Raw genomic sequence first — 15,911 nt, 5'->3', positions numbered from 1 at the left:
CTGTGCTGTCTGATGGTCCCAAGGTTCCTTCCTCTCCCAGTGCGGACACCGGGGTTCATCCGCCGCCACCTGCACCCGTTACCTCTCACCCCGTCGCCATCCCTCCTCCGCTCTCTCTGCCTGATTGTACTGTCGCAGATTCCATGATGGATGATGATGATGTTCCCTCTACCTCAAAGCGCGGTGCCTCTCCTTCACCACATCTGTGCTCTGCCTCCGTTGGCAAACGCAACAGGAACAACATTAAGAACTGCAGCAAGAACGGTGACAATCACGATCATAAGAATGGCAGCCAAACCAACAGCAAGACCCGCGGCAAGACAGGCGTCTGCGATGTCCTTGCGGCTGCGGTTGCTCAGTCTATCCTCGGGGATGAGTAACGTCCGCGTGCTTCAGTGGAACTGCTACTCTGTTTTTTCCGCTTTACCTGACTTACATTCCTTAGTCTCCTCTGCCTCCCCCGATGTGATACTGTTACAAGAAACATGGCTTGCTCCTTATCGTTCCTTTTCTCTCCCTAGCTTTCACTCCTTTCGGTTGGACAGGCGTGCCTGTAGAGGTGGCGGCCTGCTAACCCTCATTTCCTCTAGGCTTGTTCACTCTTCGCGTATCATTGTGCAGGTGATGTCTGCAGAATGCGAGGTACTAGCGGTGCAGCTCCGCATGCCGGGCAATCGCCCCTTGTGTTTTATCAACGTTTACTGTCCGGCAGGATTTCGGTCCTCCTCTACCTTTGATCATGTGGTTTCCAAGATGGCCGGCGACTATATTGTTGCGGGAGATTTCAACTCGCATCATGTCATGTGGGATAACAGGACTGATGCCCGTGGCTGCGAACTGTGGGACTGGATCTGTCACCATAACCTTTCTCTTGCAAATGATGGGTCAGTGACTTTTGCACGCGGCTCTTCGCGCTCCGTTCTCGACCTCACGCTGTACAGCTCACGCGTTCCGGTTCTGTCATGGAAAGTTGTCTCCTGTGGAACATCTAGTGATCACCTTCCTGTTTTCTTCGAGATGCCTTCGGCAGCCCAACGTCTCTCCCTCGTCATCCGCCACAATCGCTCGCTCCAGGAAAAGAGAGTTACTGCGCTGTTGCAGACCTGCAACAACATGCCAATGGGTGGTCGTGCTGCTGCTGCTGTATCTATTACTTCCCAGGCCATTGGGTCATCTTCTTTCCAAGTGCACAAACGTTCACCTTCCAACTGTGCTCCCTGGTGGAATGAGACCTGTACAAGGGATTATAGGCGACGGAAAGCTGCATGGAAGCAACTGCTGTCCAACTCGTGCTATGCCAACTGGACACGCTACCAGATCCTAAAGGCTACTTTCAAGAGGACTGTCTCTTCTTCCAAGAGTGCGTTTCACAACGAGCACAATTCTTTCCTATCTCTCCCGAAACAACGGAGGGCTCTTCACCGGCACATCTCGTTTCTCCGGGGCCAGACTTCATGTTCACCTGGCGAGCTCCACGTTTTATCCGATGCTGATGTCATGTCTCGTCTTGAAGCTGTTGCCAAGGGCCTCGCCGCGTGCTTCCATAACACTGTTGCCCTACCTCCTCCTCCTCCTCTGTTCTCCGTGTCGCCGCATCCTGGATTCGTAGCAGTCGAATGGGACGAATTGGACTGCATTATCCGTGCGCTCCCTTCATCTGCTCCCGGTCCGGATGGCGTATCTGCTCGAATGATGAAATTTCTGTGGTCTGCTCACCCCAACGTCTTGCTTGAAATTGTCAACACCTCTCTGAGCTCGTCCTGGATCCCCCCTGACTGGAAAGTAGCAAGGGTTATCCTGTTGAAGAAGGTTGCGTCCAAGGGCCTTGCCATTGACAATATTCGGCCGATCGCGCTAACGTCTGTCCTGTGCAAGACCGTGGAGCGAGTGATTCACCGCCGGTTGTCTGATTTTGTTGAGTCCAATAATATCTACAACTGTAGCCAGATCGGCTTCCGTCAGCGCTGTTCCGTCTGGATGGGTCACGTCAACCTCGAGAGCCAAATACGCCGCGCACAGGAGGATGGGGACTTCTCCGCTCTGGTGACGTTAGACATTGCACAGGCATATGACAGCATTGAGCACCGCGTCCTGCTGCACAGGCTGGCTGCTGTTCGTATCCCTCCCTATATTCTCTCCTGGGTCAGGAATTTTCTCTCTGGAAGATCTTTCCAATGCTCGGACCGCAACCTCGTCTCTTCCCCTCATCAGCTGTTTAGAGGGGTGCCTCAAGGTTCTGTCCTTTCCCCTCTGCTCTTTAACATACTCATGAGCTCCCTTCCATTGGACGCGAATATTCTGACAATCACTTACGCAGATGACATCGCCTTTTTCGCCTCGGCCTCATCGCTGCACTTGTTGTACACGCTGACCCAGCAATACATCGACACTATTGTGGCTTGGACCACATCCGCTCATCTGAGTCTAAAGGTCCAGAAATGTGCCGTGCTCCCATTCCCGCCTGTGGGCTTCCGTGGTGTGGTGCCCAGCTTCAATTTTTTGATAGGCAACGATCGCATCGACCAACCTGAGTCTCTGAAGTATCTGGGTGTGTGGTATGATCACAGGATGGATTGGGGCCGCCACATTGACCACATCAGCCGAAGAGCCTCCGCGGCACTGGGTTGCATCCAGCGTTGTTCCAGCGGTCGTGTTGGTATGCGCAGGAATGCCCTCCTTTATGTCTATTGTTGCTATGTCCGTCCCATCCTCGAATATGGCTGTATCCTTTTCTCTCATCTCCCAGACTACCGGATAAGCAAGCTGCTCGTCTTAGAGAGGAAGGCGCTCCGCATGTGTCTCGGCCTTCCCAGGTATACTGCTAACGACGCCCTGTATCTTGAGGCGGGTGGGCTCCCATTGAAAGCCCGCTTTCATCTTTTAACAGTGAGCACTTTCCTGTCTCTGGCGCAGAGCCCTCTTGCTTCTCACCACATTGAATCGTTCAGAGATTTGGGTTCCTGGACTAGCAGGCGGTGGCGCAGATCCAATATTCCCCAGTTGCTATTTGCCCAATCTCTCCTGTCGCCCCTGAACGTTTCGCTTGCCCATGTCCCCCAGCCGGTTGTGCCTCCCGCGCCAGCCTCTGTCCAGGTTCTCAGCATCTTTCATTCGGATGCCAAACATGCCCCTCTCACTTATTTGAAAGCAGAGCTTGACACTCACATGTCTCAGTTTCCCAATCACCTGGTCATCGCCACGGGCGCATCTGTCTCTGAGGAACGGGCGGGAGTTGGCATTGTCATTCCGCAGCTCGACTTGCACAGTCCCGTCCGCCTCCCGGACTACACACCGGTCTTTCACAGTGAGTTTCTAGCCATGCTCCTAGCGCTGATGAGGGTTCCCATCGCTTTCAAAATGGTGCTCCTCCTCTCTGACTCTCTTTCTGTGATTTCCTCCCTTGAGAGCCCTACAAGCCCCTTGCTCGCCACCTTAGTTGCTTTTGCACCTAGCCACATCTCCCACCTCCTTGTCACCTGGATTCCTGGTCACCGCGGTCTCCCGCTCAACGAAGCCGCTGACACCCTGGCTAATATGGCACTCTCTGGGCCAATCCTGGATGTCCTTCCTCCAATAGCTGACATCGTCCGGGCGCGCTACAGACGCTTCCTTTCACTCGCGCGGCGTCGCCCTCCACGTCCTGGCTATGAACACCTCTTATTCCGTTGGAATCCTGAGCATTGTGGCTGCCGTGAGTTCGAAACTTCTGTAACGCGTGCTCGGTGCCTCTCCCTCCCATTGAACTTCTATCTTCACCGTGCTGGCCTCGAATCGGCACCTGCGTGCCCGCACTGCGGACAAGCCGAGACTGTCCATCACTTCTTTCTCGATTGCCCCTCCTACGTCACCATTCGTCGTCGCCTTCTCGTCCCCCCTCTTCTCTCCATCGGTGCTCAGCTCTCCCTGACATCTCTGCTATCCCTTGGAGCCTCCCATAATGGCGTTAGGGACCGCGCTGTTCTCCATAGTATCATGTCATTCATCTCCACCTCTAATCGATTCTAACTCTTTTTTAACATCCTGTTGACCGCACCTCAGTAGTCCTGGCCAATCTCCCTAGCGGATAAGCGCCATCCCGCTTGAGGAGCAACAACAACAACAACATGGTTGACAACGTGCAACCAACATACCCCCCTTCACGTTGAACAACCTTCGAAGTTTCGTAGACTGAATCTAGGTTGGTGGGAGTTGAAGTCCACATCCATTTGCACATATAACGTTCTTGATATTGCGTACAGGCTTCGTCAAGCTGTCGGCTATCATGTCTTCTGTACATAGGTAGGAAATGAAAAAATCACCGCTTTCGACTTCATGTCTAGCGAATAGATATTTGAGGGCGATATGTTTGAACCTTTGATGCTGTACTGGATTTTCGATTAGTCTTATGGCCGCTTGATTGTCACTCTTGATTTCAAAGTTCTCCGGACCGTATTTGCAGAACCCAAGTTCTTTAAACAATGTCTTTACCCATTTACCTTCTTTAATGGCACAAAGAGACCTCAGACGGTGAAGTACTTCAAAACCTTCGGATGTCTTGCCTACATATCTATTCCCGATAGGTCACGGATAAGGGGACCACAGAGGAGCATGAGGGCGTCTGACTCCTTGGGGCCTGGAATGGGGGGTTGTCACGCAAAAGCTGGGGCTCGGAGGCTGCATGATTAAGATTAGGACCAGACATGCAGCTCACCAAAGTGAAAGAATCATGAGAAGAAGGACAATAGGGGAGATGGCGTTCTAACGCCGCTGAGCTGTCTGTCCACAGCTGTCTGTCTGTAACGCAGGGCTGTCCTAGAGACTCACCTGAGGAGGGTCCAGCCACGGCAAAAGGGCCCAGGGTGAATCCTGAGGGCGTCACACTCCCTAGGGCCTGGAAACCGTGGCTGTCACGCTGGAGGTAGGGCTCGGGGGATGCGTGATTAAGATTAGGATCAGACACACATCTCACTAACGTGAAAGTTACATGACAAGAAAGACAATTGGGGAGATGAAAGTCTAACGCGGGTGGGGGGAACCAGGGTCGTAATAGAAACTCACCTGAGGAGTGACCAGCCATGGATAAGGGGCCCACAGAAGAGCCTGGAGGGCATCGGACTCCATGGGGCCTTGAATGGGGGCTGTCACGCAGGAGCTGGCGGTCGGGGGCTGCATGATTAAAATTAGGATCAGACATACATCTCACGAAGGTGAAGGTTACATGAGAAGAAAGACAATATGGGAGATGGCAGTCTAACGCGGCTGAGGGCAACCAGGGTTGTAATAGAAACTCACCTGAGGAGGGACCAGCCACGGATAAGGGGCCCACAGAGGAGCCTGGGGGCGTCGGACTCTCTGGGGCCTGGACCCTGCCCCCGGCAGGTCGCTATGGGGGGGGGGGGAGCCCTGTAGCAGCCGCATCGCCAGTCCCTGACATCCAGCGCCTGCTCCGTGGCTCGAGTAAATAAACATCCTCGGGCCAGTTGTGATCTGGTAGCCGACACCAACGGACTACTCCTTTCTCGCTCCTCTAATTCCAACAGCCCTTTTGTGTGTCTGTCTGTCTGTGTGTTTTTTTTTCTTTTTATGGAAGAAATATCAAGTCGGCCTATGCATGACTAACCTTTCCTCGTCTTCTTTTTTTTTTGGTCAATAAACATATCCCCCCCCCCCAATGTTATAACCAGATTTTCTTATGATATTTTACTTAGTGCTTCCTTGCTTTCGAACGTCGACCAGCCCATATCACCCGCCACTTCATCATTGGGTGTTCTCCCATGCGCCCTAGGCGCTAGTCGCACTACTCCCCTTTGTCGAGCCTCCGAGAAATGTATTATACCCGCATTTATGCTTAGGACCGCGTTCCCAAAAGTCCCACCCGGTACCATTACCCCCTTCGATACTATCCGTATTGCTTCATATCGACTGTATACCCAGAGTGCTCTGGCTTTTTCATATCTGACGCATTCCTCGTGACTTTCTTCATAGCCTCCCCCTCGTGTTCTCTCAGGCAATTTTGTCCGTCCGCAAACCGTACCCCCAGATATCTGTATTTCTGTACGTCCTTAATTTCTGTACCCTGTATGTGGAGGGGTCTCCCCTGCGCCTTGCACTTCATACATCGTAGTGCCCGACTTTTCAGTACCGAACTTTAATCCCAGGGCTTCTCCACCCTTTCCGCATATTTGTATGAGGCTCTGCAACCCGGGACCTTTTGGCTCGTTCGTTGTGTCCCCATTCCGTAGCTCAGGTTAAAGCCCAAACCGTTGCCTTCTAGCTCTCGCTCAATACCGCTAATATAAAGCATAAAAAGAATTGGTGTCAAGGAGCACCTCTGTTTGAAACCCCTTTTTACCTTGATGTTTCTTACATACTGTCCTTCCCATTCCACTCCTACGGAACTATCCTGATATATCTGCCTCAAAAGGTTTATCATACCACTGTCCATTCCAGCCTTCTCTGGCATAGTATTCCATAGGATGGAATGAACCACCGAGTCGTATGCCCCCTTCGTGACTAGAAAACTGAGCCATAGTGGTCGTCGTTCCTTTTGCGCAATTTCGATGCATTGTGTCAATACAAGCAGGTGATCCTCCAGTCTCCGCCCCCTCCGGAAACCATTTTGTAACTCTCCCATATATTCGATTGTCCTCCAGCCAATTTTGGATTCTGCCCTTCAAGACCTGCATCGCGGCCCTGTAGACGACCGATGTTGCTGTTATTGGCCTATACGACTTGACGCTGTCTCTCTCACCCTTGCCTTTATAGATTAAAGTAACCATACCCTGCCCCATTCAGGTAGTATATTCCCGCTCGTCAATGTGTTGCTCACTATCCCCCTCAGTGCATTCTTGCTCTCAGGTCCGAGTTGCCTTATTAGCTTAATAGGAATTTTGTCAGGTCCAGCCGCTGTACCTATTGGGATCGTCCTGAGAGCCCTGTCTGAGAGCCTCTGACAGCCCTCCGTAACTGAGATCGCTCCCAGTTCCGCTTCTTCCATTTCCGTTCTGTATTCGGCTATGGTTTCCTCGACCTCTGCCCCGAAAACCGATGCGATCAGTTCTTTAATGTGTTTTAGCGCCCACTGGCCTTCCAACCTCACCCCATCCTCACTGGTTAGATAGTCCTGTTGCTTATCAGTCTTTTTATCTTGTACCTTGATATACTTGCAATTTTTTTCCGAGCAGTCTTTGCTGTTTATCTCTGTCAACCACTTTGCTCCCGTTTTCTTCATTTTCCTTTGAACCAATTGTGCCGTTTCTGCTTTGCATCTCGGGTAATGCTCCTATTTCTTCGTTACTATTTGGGGATCCACCCCATCTCTCTTCGCTCGTGTATGTTCCCTGGATGCCATCATTTGTTTATAAACAGGGATATGTCTAGTGTTTAATGTCGCCGACAGACAGGCCATTGTCCTTCGTTATGTTCTGCTGCTCCCGTTCCTGTCCATAGATAGAATATAATATATATATATATATATATATATATATATATACGCTACAAAATTTAGGTTCGAACGACCAGGATGTTGAATATAGATAGGGGAGAAAAGACACCAGAGACTGAAGTAGGGAGTAGGGGAAGTTATTTATTAAGCTGGCATTTAAACTAAGGGTCTGGGGAAGTCTACGTTTCGGCGGAAGCTCCGCCTTCTTCGGGACTGAGACGAAAATCTATGTACAAGGTCTTTTAAAAGGTTACAAAAGTGTCGTCACAGTTGGTACAATTCCACTGCGAGGCAGTCGTCAGTGAGTCATGTTCTGGAAGATTCTGGAAGGTTCCTGGGTCATCGGCCGGGGAGATTACGTGTCAGAGTCTTGGGTCGCGCTCGTTGAAAACCTGTTGTCCGGGGTGTTCTTAGAGTCATTGTGTCCAGCTGTAAAGAAAAGAAGAAAAGAGGCAGCGGGCACTCCGAGGACATACAGAAAAAAAGTTATCCGGATATGCTTCTTACAGTTGATAGCACTCCTTTATCCTCATTTATTAGAGATTGGAATTTGTAGATCAAGTACGATTCGCGTTGCTCTCTGCAGCGATCGGATGTGAAATTTGACTCTAAAATAAAAAGTGCGACGTTATTAATGGAATGACCGGGTCGACTAAAATGGCGAGAAATTTTAGTCGACCCGGTCATTCCATTAATAACGTCGCACTTTTTATTTTAGAGTCAAATTTCACATCCGATCGCTGCAGAGAGCAACGCGAATCGTACTTGATCTACAAATTCCAATCTCTAATAAATGAGGATAAAGGAGTGCTATCAACTGTAAGAAGCATATCCGGATAACTTTTTTTCTGTATGTCCTCGGAGTGCCCACTGCCTCTTTTCTTCTTTTCTTTACAGCTGGACACAATGACTCTAAGAACACCCCGGACAACAGGTTTTCAACGAGCGCGACCCAAGACTCTGACACGTAATCTCCCCGGCCGATGACCCAGGAACCTTCCAGAATCTTCCAGAACATGACTCACTGACGACTGCCTCGCAGTGGAATTGTACCAACTGTGACGACACTTTTGTAACCTTTTAAAAGACCTTGTACATAGATTTTCGTCTCAGTCCCGAAGAAGGCGGAGCTTCCGCCGAAACGTAGACTTCCCCAGACCCTTAGTTTAAATGCCAGCTTAATAAATAACTTCCCCTACTCCCTACTTCAGTCTCTGGTGTCTTTTCTCCCCTATCTATATATATATATATATATATATATATACCGTTTTTTTAAAAAAAACTTGCAACCATACATATTCCTTACACTCCGTGTTCACCCTCTTAACTTCTAAAGTCTTTTTAAAGAAGGTACCGTCACCTCCCTTTTTTTTCGCCCGTCTCCTAGTTGCATCCTTCCCATATGTAGTCTGGGTTGTGTGGCAGGTCAAGACCTCTGTATTCTCCACATACTCCGTCATTTCTACCTTGCAGCGCTTCGGCTATCCCTGAGCCATTCAACCGTTTTCCAGGCTTTTGAGCCACGATCAATTTTCGCGCCCGCCGTTCTTTGTCCATTTCCTGCCTGATTGTTTCCCTGATTAGCCCACTGTCCGCGCAGGACCTCCATGGGTTATGAAAGCTGCGCGAAGGAGCGGCGGCGGCGAAAGTGGGCTGCGAAACTGGGCTGCGAAACTGCTCCACCAAGCTGAATCGGAGTAAGCCCGGAAGTCTCGTTGGGCTTGTTGGGCTGCGAATGCTGTCTTGCACTAGGGTTTGTGAAGGGTCGTTGAAGGGTTGTATAGCGCTGTGAAGGGGAGTTCCCAAAGGGTTTTCAAATTTTATTGCTATAACGCATTTTCATCGGATCCACCGATGGATCGACCACGATTTTTGTTCTTTGTACCACTGTCTCATATAGAGAGTGCTTCACCGAACGTGAAAAAAAAATCGTATTAAAAACATCTACTTGTCTCAGTACTATGGGGATAACACTATTTATCTCGGAAAAGATCTTGTCATGACTTCTGAGCCCTCTTATTCAATTTAATTCGCGAGAAATTGAATCCTCCTAATAAACATTTGCCAATTCAGCCTCACGTTTTCTACCGAAATAGGGAGTGAACGCTGGTTCTATGACCCTATTCTGTTGCAAAATACATTGACTACTACAATGGTAAAAGCAGTAAAAAATTGCGAAAGTCGTCGTCTCGACGACCACAAATTGCCTTAGATCCCCTAAACAAGTGATGCGAGGAGGCTACGTACCTGCCTTTTCATCTTCCCTTTCCCTCGAAAAACGACGTGCGTTCCCTCACGAAATGGCTGGATTTCGTCGCCACCGAAGCTCCATGGATCCAGTTCTCGACCTAGTCTCTACAGTTCAACATGCTCGAGCCCATCGACGGATCGTCCGATCGGTCTTCCTCGACATCAAGCGCGCCTATGATACCGTCTCGCACATTTGTGTGCTACATGCCCTGCGCTCGTTTGGAGTATCCGGTCGGCTCTTCATCTGGCTCCAAGACTTCCTTACGAACCGAACTGTCGCTGTCCGTACGTCCCAAGGCCAAAGCCCTCAGCATCCTGTTCCCCAAGGAGTCCCCCAAGGAAGCATTCTCAGCCCGACACTCTTTAACGTGGTGATGGCCGGCCTACAATCAGTAATTCCTCGCAAAGTGTCGTTCTCCGTGTATGCAGATGACGTCGCCCTTTGGACAGTAGGAAAATCACGCCCGGCTCTCCAGCGCCGCCTGCAGCTCGCTTTAAACAATATCCATACGTACCTGACGCACCTCGGGATGGACCTTTCACCCGAAAAGTGTGTCGAGCTCCCTTTCACGCGTAAAGCTATGGCCAATTTCCCACTTTGGCTTGGCTTAAAGAAGCTAGAACCAGTACGCTTTCACCGCTTCCTTGGCGTGGTAATCGACTCGGACTTGCGCTGGGCTCGGCACATTAAACACCTTGAAACTAAAGTGCAGCGATGGCTCCCCGCAATCCAACATCTTTCTGGCCCAGGATGGGGCTCTGATCAGCGTTCCCTGCTCGCGGTTCACGCGGCATTGGTGAGGGCAACTGTGCTTTACAGCCTTCCTATTCTGCACAGGATATCAACAACTTCATTAAATACGCTTCGGTCCCTGTTTGCTCGAAGCCTTCGTCGATGCCTCGGAGTTCCAAGAATGGCTGAAACACGACAAGTACTGGCTGAAGCTGGTGAGCTCCCGATTGAAGTTCTCCGTGAACGGGAAACGGCTCGGCACTACCTCCGTTTGCGTGCTCACATTCCCCGCCACCCGCTACTCAGGAAAATTCGATACCGCCCTGGAAGCGACTTCTATCGAGTAGCGCAGAGGACACGCCAGACTCTCACGGGCTTCATAACTAAGGACACTATACCGCCGGAAGCCCCCTGGTCTCTCCCGGTACCGCCCACTTTTGTACGCCTCCCAAACCTTCTGCAAAGAAGAGATCAGGTCCCCCCTCAAGTCCTCCGAGCCCATTTTCATGCTCTAATAGACGAGAAGTTTTCTACGTTTACGGCAGCATATACTGATGGCGCATCCCGAAACAACAAGTCCGCCTCAGCCTTCGTCATTCCATCCGAAGGCATCGTGCACGGAAGACGCCTTTCACATCCAACCTCCTCCACAGCTGCGGAACTCTATGCCATCCTTTTCTTTCTACAACACATCGCTGATTTTCCACCCCGGGAATGGGCAGTCTTTACAGACTCCAAATCTGCACTTCAAGCAACTGAAACTTCCGGCATACGAGGCCCATCCGCACCCCTAGTCACAGACGTGTTAATGGCTTACCACACTATCTACGCCGCAAGCCACAGGCTAGTTCTCCAGTGGGTTCCAGCCCATTGTGGTGTCGTGGGGAACGAGCAGGCCGACAGCGCCGCAGAAGCAGCACTCTCGTCTCGGAACCGGACCCGTATTGTTCTGCTCAGAGCAGACCGCCGTTCAATTCTGCGACGTCTAGTGACACCCCTGGCTTCCGGCCAACGGACAACCGACATTCTTCCCCCCTCTATGTTGAACAGAGTTGATCCCATGCTCGCTTTCCGCATGCCACGAAACACATCTCGTCAGCATGCTGCATTAATCCACCGCATGCGCCTCGATGTGGCCTTTACTGCTCAGTGGCGTTACCGCTTGAGACAAATTGATTCTCCCACCTGCTGCCACTGTGGTGCTCTTGAGGATCTGGAGCACATTCTTCTTCATTGCCCTCACTACGAACCTTCCCGAACCACACTCTCCGAGTCTCTTCGTCAGCTGGACTCTCGCCCTTTCTCCCTACCGAAATTGCTTGGTCCCTGGCCCAATCCAACCCAGCAACGCTCTGCGCTCAAAGCTCTTCTGACATTTCTGGACACCATCGGACTTCGATCGTTATTGTAAAGGGGCTCGTTATTTTATTCCCCCCATTCCACCAAGCACTGGGGTAGAGTATCGCCTGTTGCGATGAAACTCCCCACTCTCCAAGGCCGAAAATAAAGTTGTTGTTGTTGTTTCCCTTTTCCAAGCTTTTGATGATAATGGCAGCACGGTGGCAAGGAAAAGTTATCCGAAAGAACAGCGGAAAGGAAACAGGAAGGGGCGGGCGAAGGGGTTTCTTTCGCAACACTTTGCATTAAATTAATGGAGAAATGAACTCTTCCGACAATATGCGCGCCACGAAACGACATTTTTCGCGATTTTTTTCCAGCTATAACCAAAGCTGTAGGGAATGTATTTTACACTACAATTGGGTAAAAATCCGACGTGTTTAGCAAAAAAATACTGAGCTGGACTTCCATTCCATTTTTCGCAAATTAAATTTCATAAAAGTGCTCAGAAGTCGCGCGAAAAAACTCCCCGATATAAATAGTATCGACCATATGGTACTCACACCAGTGGATTTTTAAGTATGATTTTTGTTTACCTTAGGTGAAACACCCTGCAGGTCGAAAACAAGACACGGAAACAAAGGAGAGTGCTACCCTACCATTGCAGAGTTGTGCCAAATTAAATATCTGTGATGAGCTCAGAGAAATTTGTCAGAGGCCTTCTGTGATAAAATGTCGGCAAAACGCTGCCGGGATTCGCTTTCAACCGGCAGCGCCTGTACGTGGTCAGCTATCGATCAATTTTGACGTAATGGTGTACGTAATGGTGACGTAATGGTGTACGGCAGTGACAGGGTCAAGTTTTTGCTCACGATTACTTACGGCCTGGGTTATCAGCCTTCCTTTACTCCTGTCACACGGCAAACCGAATGGCATTCCCAGCGAATGACAGTCCCACCGAATATCATTCGTTTGTCTTACAATGGGCTACACGAAGAAACAGAATGTCATTCACAAGTGATGTCAGTGTCTATCATTAAGGCCCCACGGTCAAACATATGAATAGGTATGTAGAAAAGAACTACTTCAACGGTAGAAAGAGCGGTTTATTTGCTCGATGTGGCCGGGACCATCCCCGAAGAGAATGTGGAAATGGTGGGCCGTCATAAAGGAAAAAGCCAAAATCGAACACGCGCGCAGATGCCAGGAACACCTGACAGGTGATCGGGGACACGTTATCGTCGTCCAATCTCTTACACCCCCCGGGCGAAGATGAGAAGCTGAGACAATCGAGGCCGCAGGTACCAGCTCCAGTTAAAGCTTGTGGAGGTTCTGGACGGGACGACGTATTTCTGATCCGTTGGGAAGTACTACCTTGCACGCTCGGATGACTCCGTCGCGTCCTGGCTGTACCTCAGAGATGCGTGCAAGTGGCCACACTGCTCTTCCTTGTGGTTTGGAGGACAGGAGCACTAGCTCGCCCACCTTGAAGGGTACGATATTGCTGCACTGGAAGCGATGAGCGGAAGGCAGCTCGCATATGTAGTCGCGGGTCCACCTGCGCCAAAAGCTCGCCAGCATCACCCGTCGGAGATCTGCCTTCTCGATAAGCGAGGAACGGGTTTCATCAGTAGTACTGCTGGTCTGAGGATGCTCAGGTAGGAGAGTCAGGCGCCTTCCAACCAGAAAGTGAGATGGACAGAGTGGTGAAAGGTCTCTGGGATCGTCGGAGAGGTATGTCAGTGGGCGCGAATTGATCGTGGCCTCAATTTCAGTGAGGATGGTTGTCAGCTGCTCGAACGTCAGTGAGCTACGTCCTAAAGTCTTGCGCAGGGCGTCTTTGACTGATCTCACCAGCCGTTCCCAGAACCCGCCCCACCAGGCTGCGCGCTCGGCGATGAATACCCATTGGATATTGTAAACTGCGCAGTAGCGCTGGACGGGTTCGGCATGGATGAGCCGGCCAAGTTCGGCAAGGTCCGTGGAGGCCCGCTTGAATGTCCGGAAGTTGTCAGAGTACACTTTGGCAGGTATCGATCTACGAGCGATGAAGCGTCTGAAGGCTTGTAGAAAATCGTGTGTGGTCATTGAGGATGCCAATTCTAGATGCACGGCGCGAGTGACAGCACATGTAAATAGGACGATATATGACTTCGGAGTGGTGCTCGAGCGATCAGTACGATAATAGATCGGGCCGGCGAAATCAAGCCCCGTGACCTGAAGGGGTTCGCTTCTGGAGGGACGATCTGGAGGAAGCGAAGCCGTGGCTTGGCGTGTGGCCTTACTCCCGAACCGGCGGCAGACGACACACGCATATATGACTCTTTTGACTGCTTGACGTCCACGTATGATCCAAAACCTCTCACGCAGTTGAGCGAGGATGCCTTGAACCCCGGTGTGCATCTGGTTTACGTGGGTGTACGTGATCATACTTGATTCTATGATTGCCTTTTCGCATCCAGGACAGTGTCTCCACAGATGAGGGGGAATGTGTCGCTGAATATCTAAGACACGATGGCTTACGAAAGGTGTTACGCGTGAAGGTGCTGTCCGAATCCAGGAAAGGGCAATCATAGAATCTGTCCAGGCGTTGCAGTTGTCGCGCACGATTGAGAATGCATCTGCGACGGTCTTGAGCAATCGGGCTGCAAGGACGGCTGCCATTAGCTCTAGCCTGGGAAGGCTCTGGCGTTTCAAAGGGGCCACTCGCGATTTGGCAACGACGAAGGTGACACGGCAAGTCTTTGGGTTGCGAAAGTACACAACCGTCCCATACGCATGCGGGCTGGCATCGCAAAAGGCATGCAGCGAGAAAGTTGAGACACGGTCGGGGCTATCCGGGTTGAGAATACGTGGGAGCGCAAACGACGTAAGTTGGTTGAGCTCTGAGCACCAGGTGTTCCATACGATTGAACTTGCAGTCGTGAGGGTAGCGTCCCATGGTGTTTTTTCTTCCCAGAGACTTTGGAAGAGAATCTTGGGTGTTAGGGCGCCAAAAAACCGAAGGGATCAAAAAGCCGGGAGACACTGCGTAAGACGTGGCGCTTCGTACATTGACTGGACTTGAGGAACTCCGAAATGGAAGAGAGAGAGCATGACAGGTCATCCCGACCGGTATGCCAAGTGATGCCCAACACCTTAGCAGATACCGTTGACACTCGCGTGTAGCCTGAGCGTGGGACTGTTTGTGAGCCATTTCCGGACTGGCATGCTTGCAGCTTCAAAGATCTGAAGAGTCTCCCGGAAAAGTTTCATGGCTTCCTGGGTATCCTCGGCGCCAGTGACGAGATCATCAACATAGAACCGTGCTTTCAGTCGACTTGTCGTCCATGGATAAGTAGCCTCCTGGTGCTGCAGATGATGATGTATAGTGGCAGCTAAAAGGAAAGTGCTACTCGTAGCGCCAAAGGGAACGCGTGTCATGCGCCATATTTCGAGTCGGGGCAACTGACCTTCTACGGACGGAGTGGTTTCATACCAGAAGAAACGAAGGAAGTCTCGGTCCTGAACGTCCAGAAGAATTTGAAGGAAAGCCTTCTCAATGTCGGCTATGATTGCGATTCTGTGTAAGCGAAAAGTGAGTAATAGCTTCAGCATGTCGGGGTTGAGATTAGGACCGGGTTCGAGGATGTCATTCAATCATTGTGCTCTGGGTGCTTTGGAGCTTATGTCGAAAACAATTCGGACTTTGGTAGTTTCACGATATTCGCGTATGACCGCGTGGTGGGGCATGTAATAAGCCTGAGGTGCATCAGTTGATGCATCGGTAACCCTTTCTGCGTGATGATGTTCCAGATACTGCCGGATAGTCGTGTCATACGTTTGGAGAAGTGTTTTATCTCTTCGGAGAGTGCGGGTGAGGATAGCCAGACGCTTCAGGGCTACTTCCTTGTTATCGCCTAGGAGTTGCACATCACCTCTCCAAGGAAGTCGGACTGTGTAACGATGGTCACTGAGTGGCGCAGACTCGGAAAATCGTTGCACTATCGGATTGTCGCCCGTTCTCAGGGGGGAGTTATCGTCCTTGATCCCGAGATGCTCAATGTCCCAGAATTTTTGTAGTTCTTTGGTTATAGTTACGTCCTGAGCTTGAACGTGTAGAAGATGTGTATCCAATGGGGGTGGACGTGAAAGTTTGAGCTCTCCTGGTTGGGGACCTTGTAGTAC

General features: G+C 50.7%; 2 protein-coding genes across 2 annotated transcripts; both read right to left on the bottom strand.

Moving 5' to 3' along the window:
• Positions 1–13,058: 13,058 nt before the first annotated feature.
• Positions 13,059–14,408, bottom strand: LOC135391034 (uncharacterized). The gene has a single exon (XM_064621112.1). It carries the CDS (start codon positions 14,406–14,408, stop codon positions 13,059–13,061), a length of 1,350 nt encoding a protein of 449 aa, XP_064477182.1.
• A 474-nt stretch (positions 14,409–14,882) lies between these two features.
• LOC135391024 (uncharacterized) lies at positions 14,883–15,341 on the bottom strand. Its single transcript, XM_064621102.1, has one exon. The coding sequence runs from the start codon at positions 15,339–15,341 to the stop codon at positions 14,883–14,885; it is 459 nt and encodes a 152-aa protein (XP_064477172.1).
• Between the last annotated feature and the right edge of the window lie 570 nt (positions 15,342–15,911).

This window comes from Ornithodoros turicata, chromosome 1 (assembly GCF_037126465.1).
Source record: "Ornithodoros turicata isolate Travis chromosome 1, ASM3712646v1, whole genome shotgun sequence".
Lineage (NCBI taxonomy): Eukaryota > Metazoa > Arthropoda > Arachnida > Ixodida > Argasidae > Ornithodoros > Ornithodoros turicata.
The sequence above is the reverse complement of the archived record's forward strand: the minus strand, read 5'-3'. Positions and strand labels throughout refer to the sequence as shown.

Excerpts from the sequence above, each read along its gene's own strand:
- LOC135391024 (XM_064621102.1), bottom strand. The coding sequence starts at position 15,341 with ATGCTGAAGCTATTACTCACTTTTCGCTTACACAGAATCGCAATCATA.
- LOC135391034 (XM_064621112.1), bottom strand. The coding sequence starts at position 14,408 with ATGGCAGCCGTCCTTGCAGCCCGATTGCTCAAGACCGTCGCAGATGCA.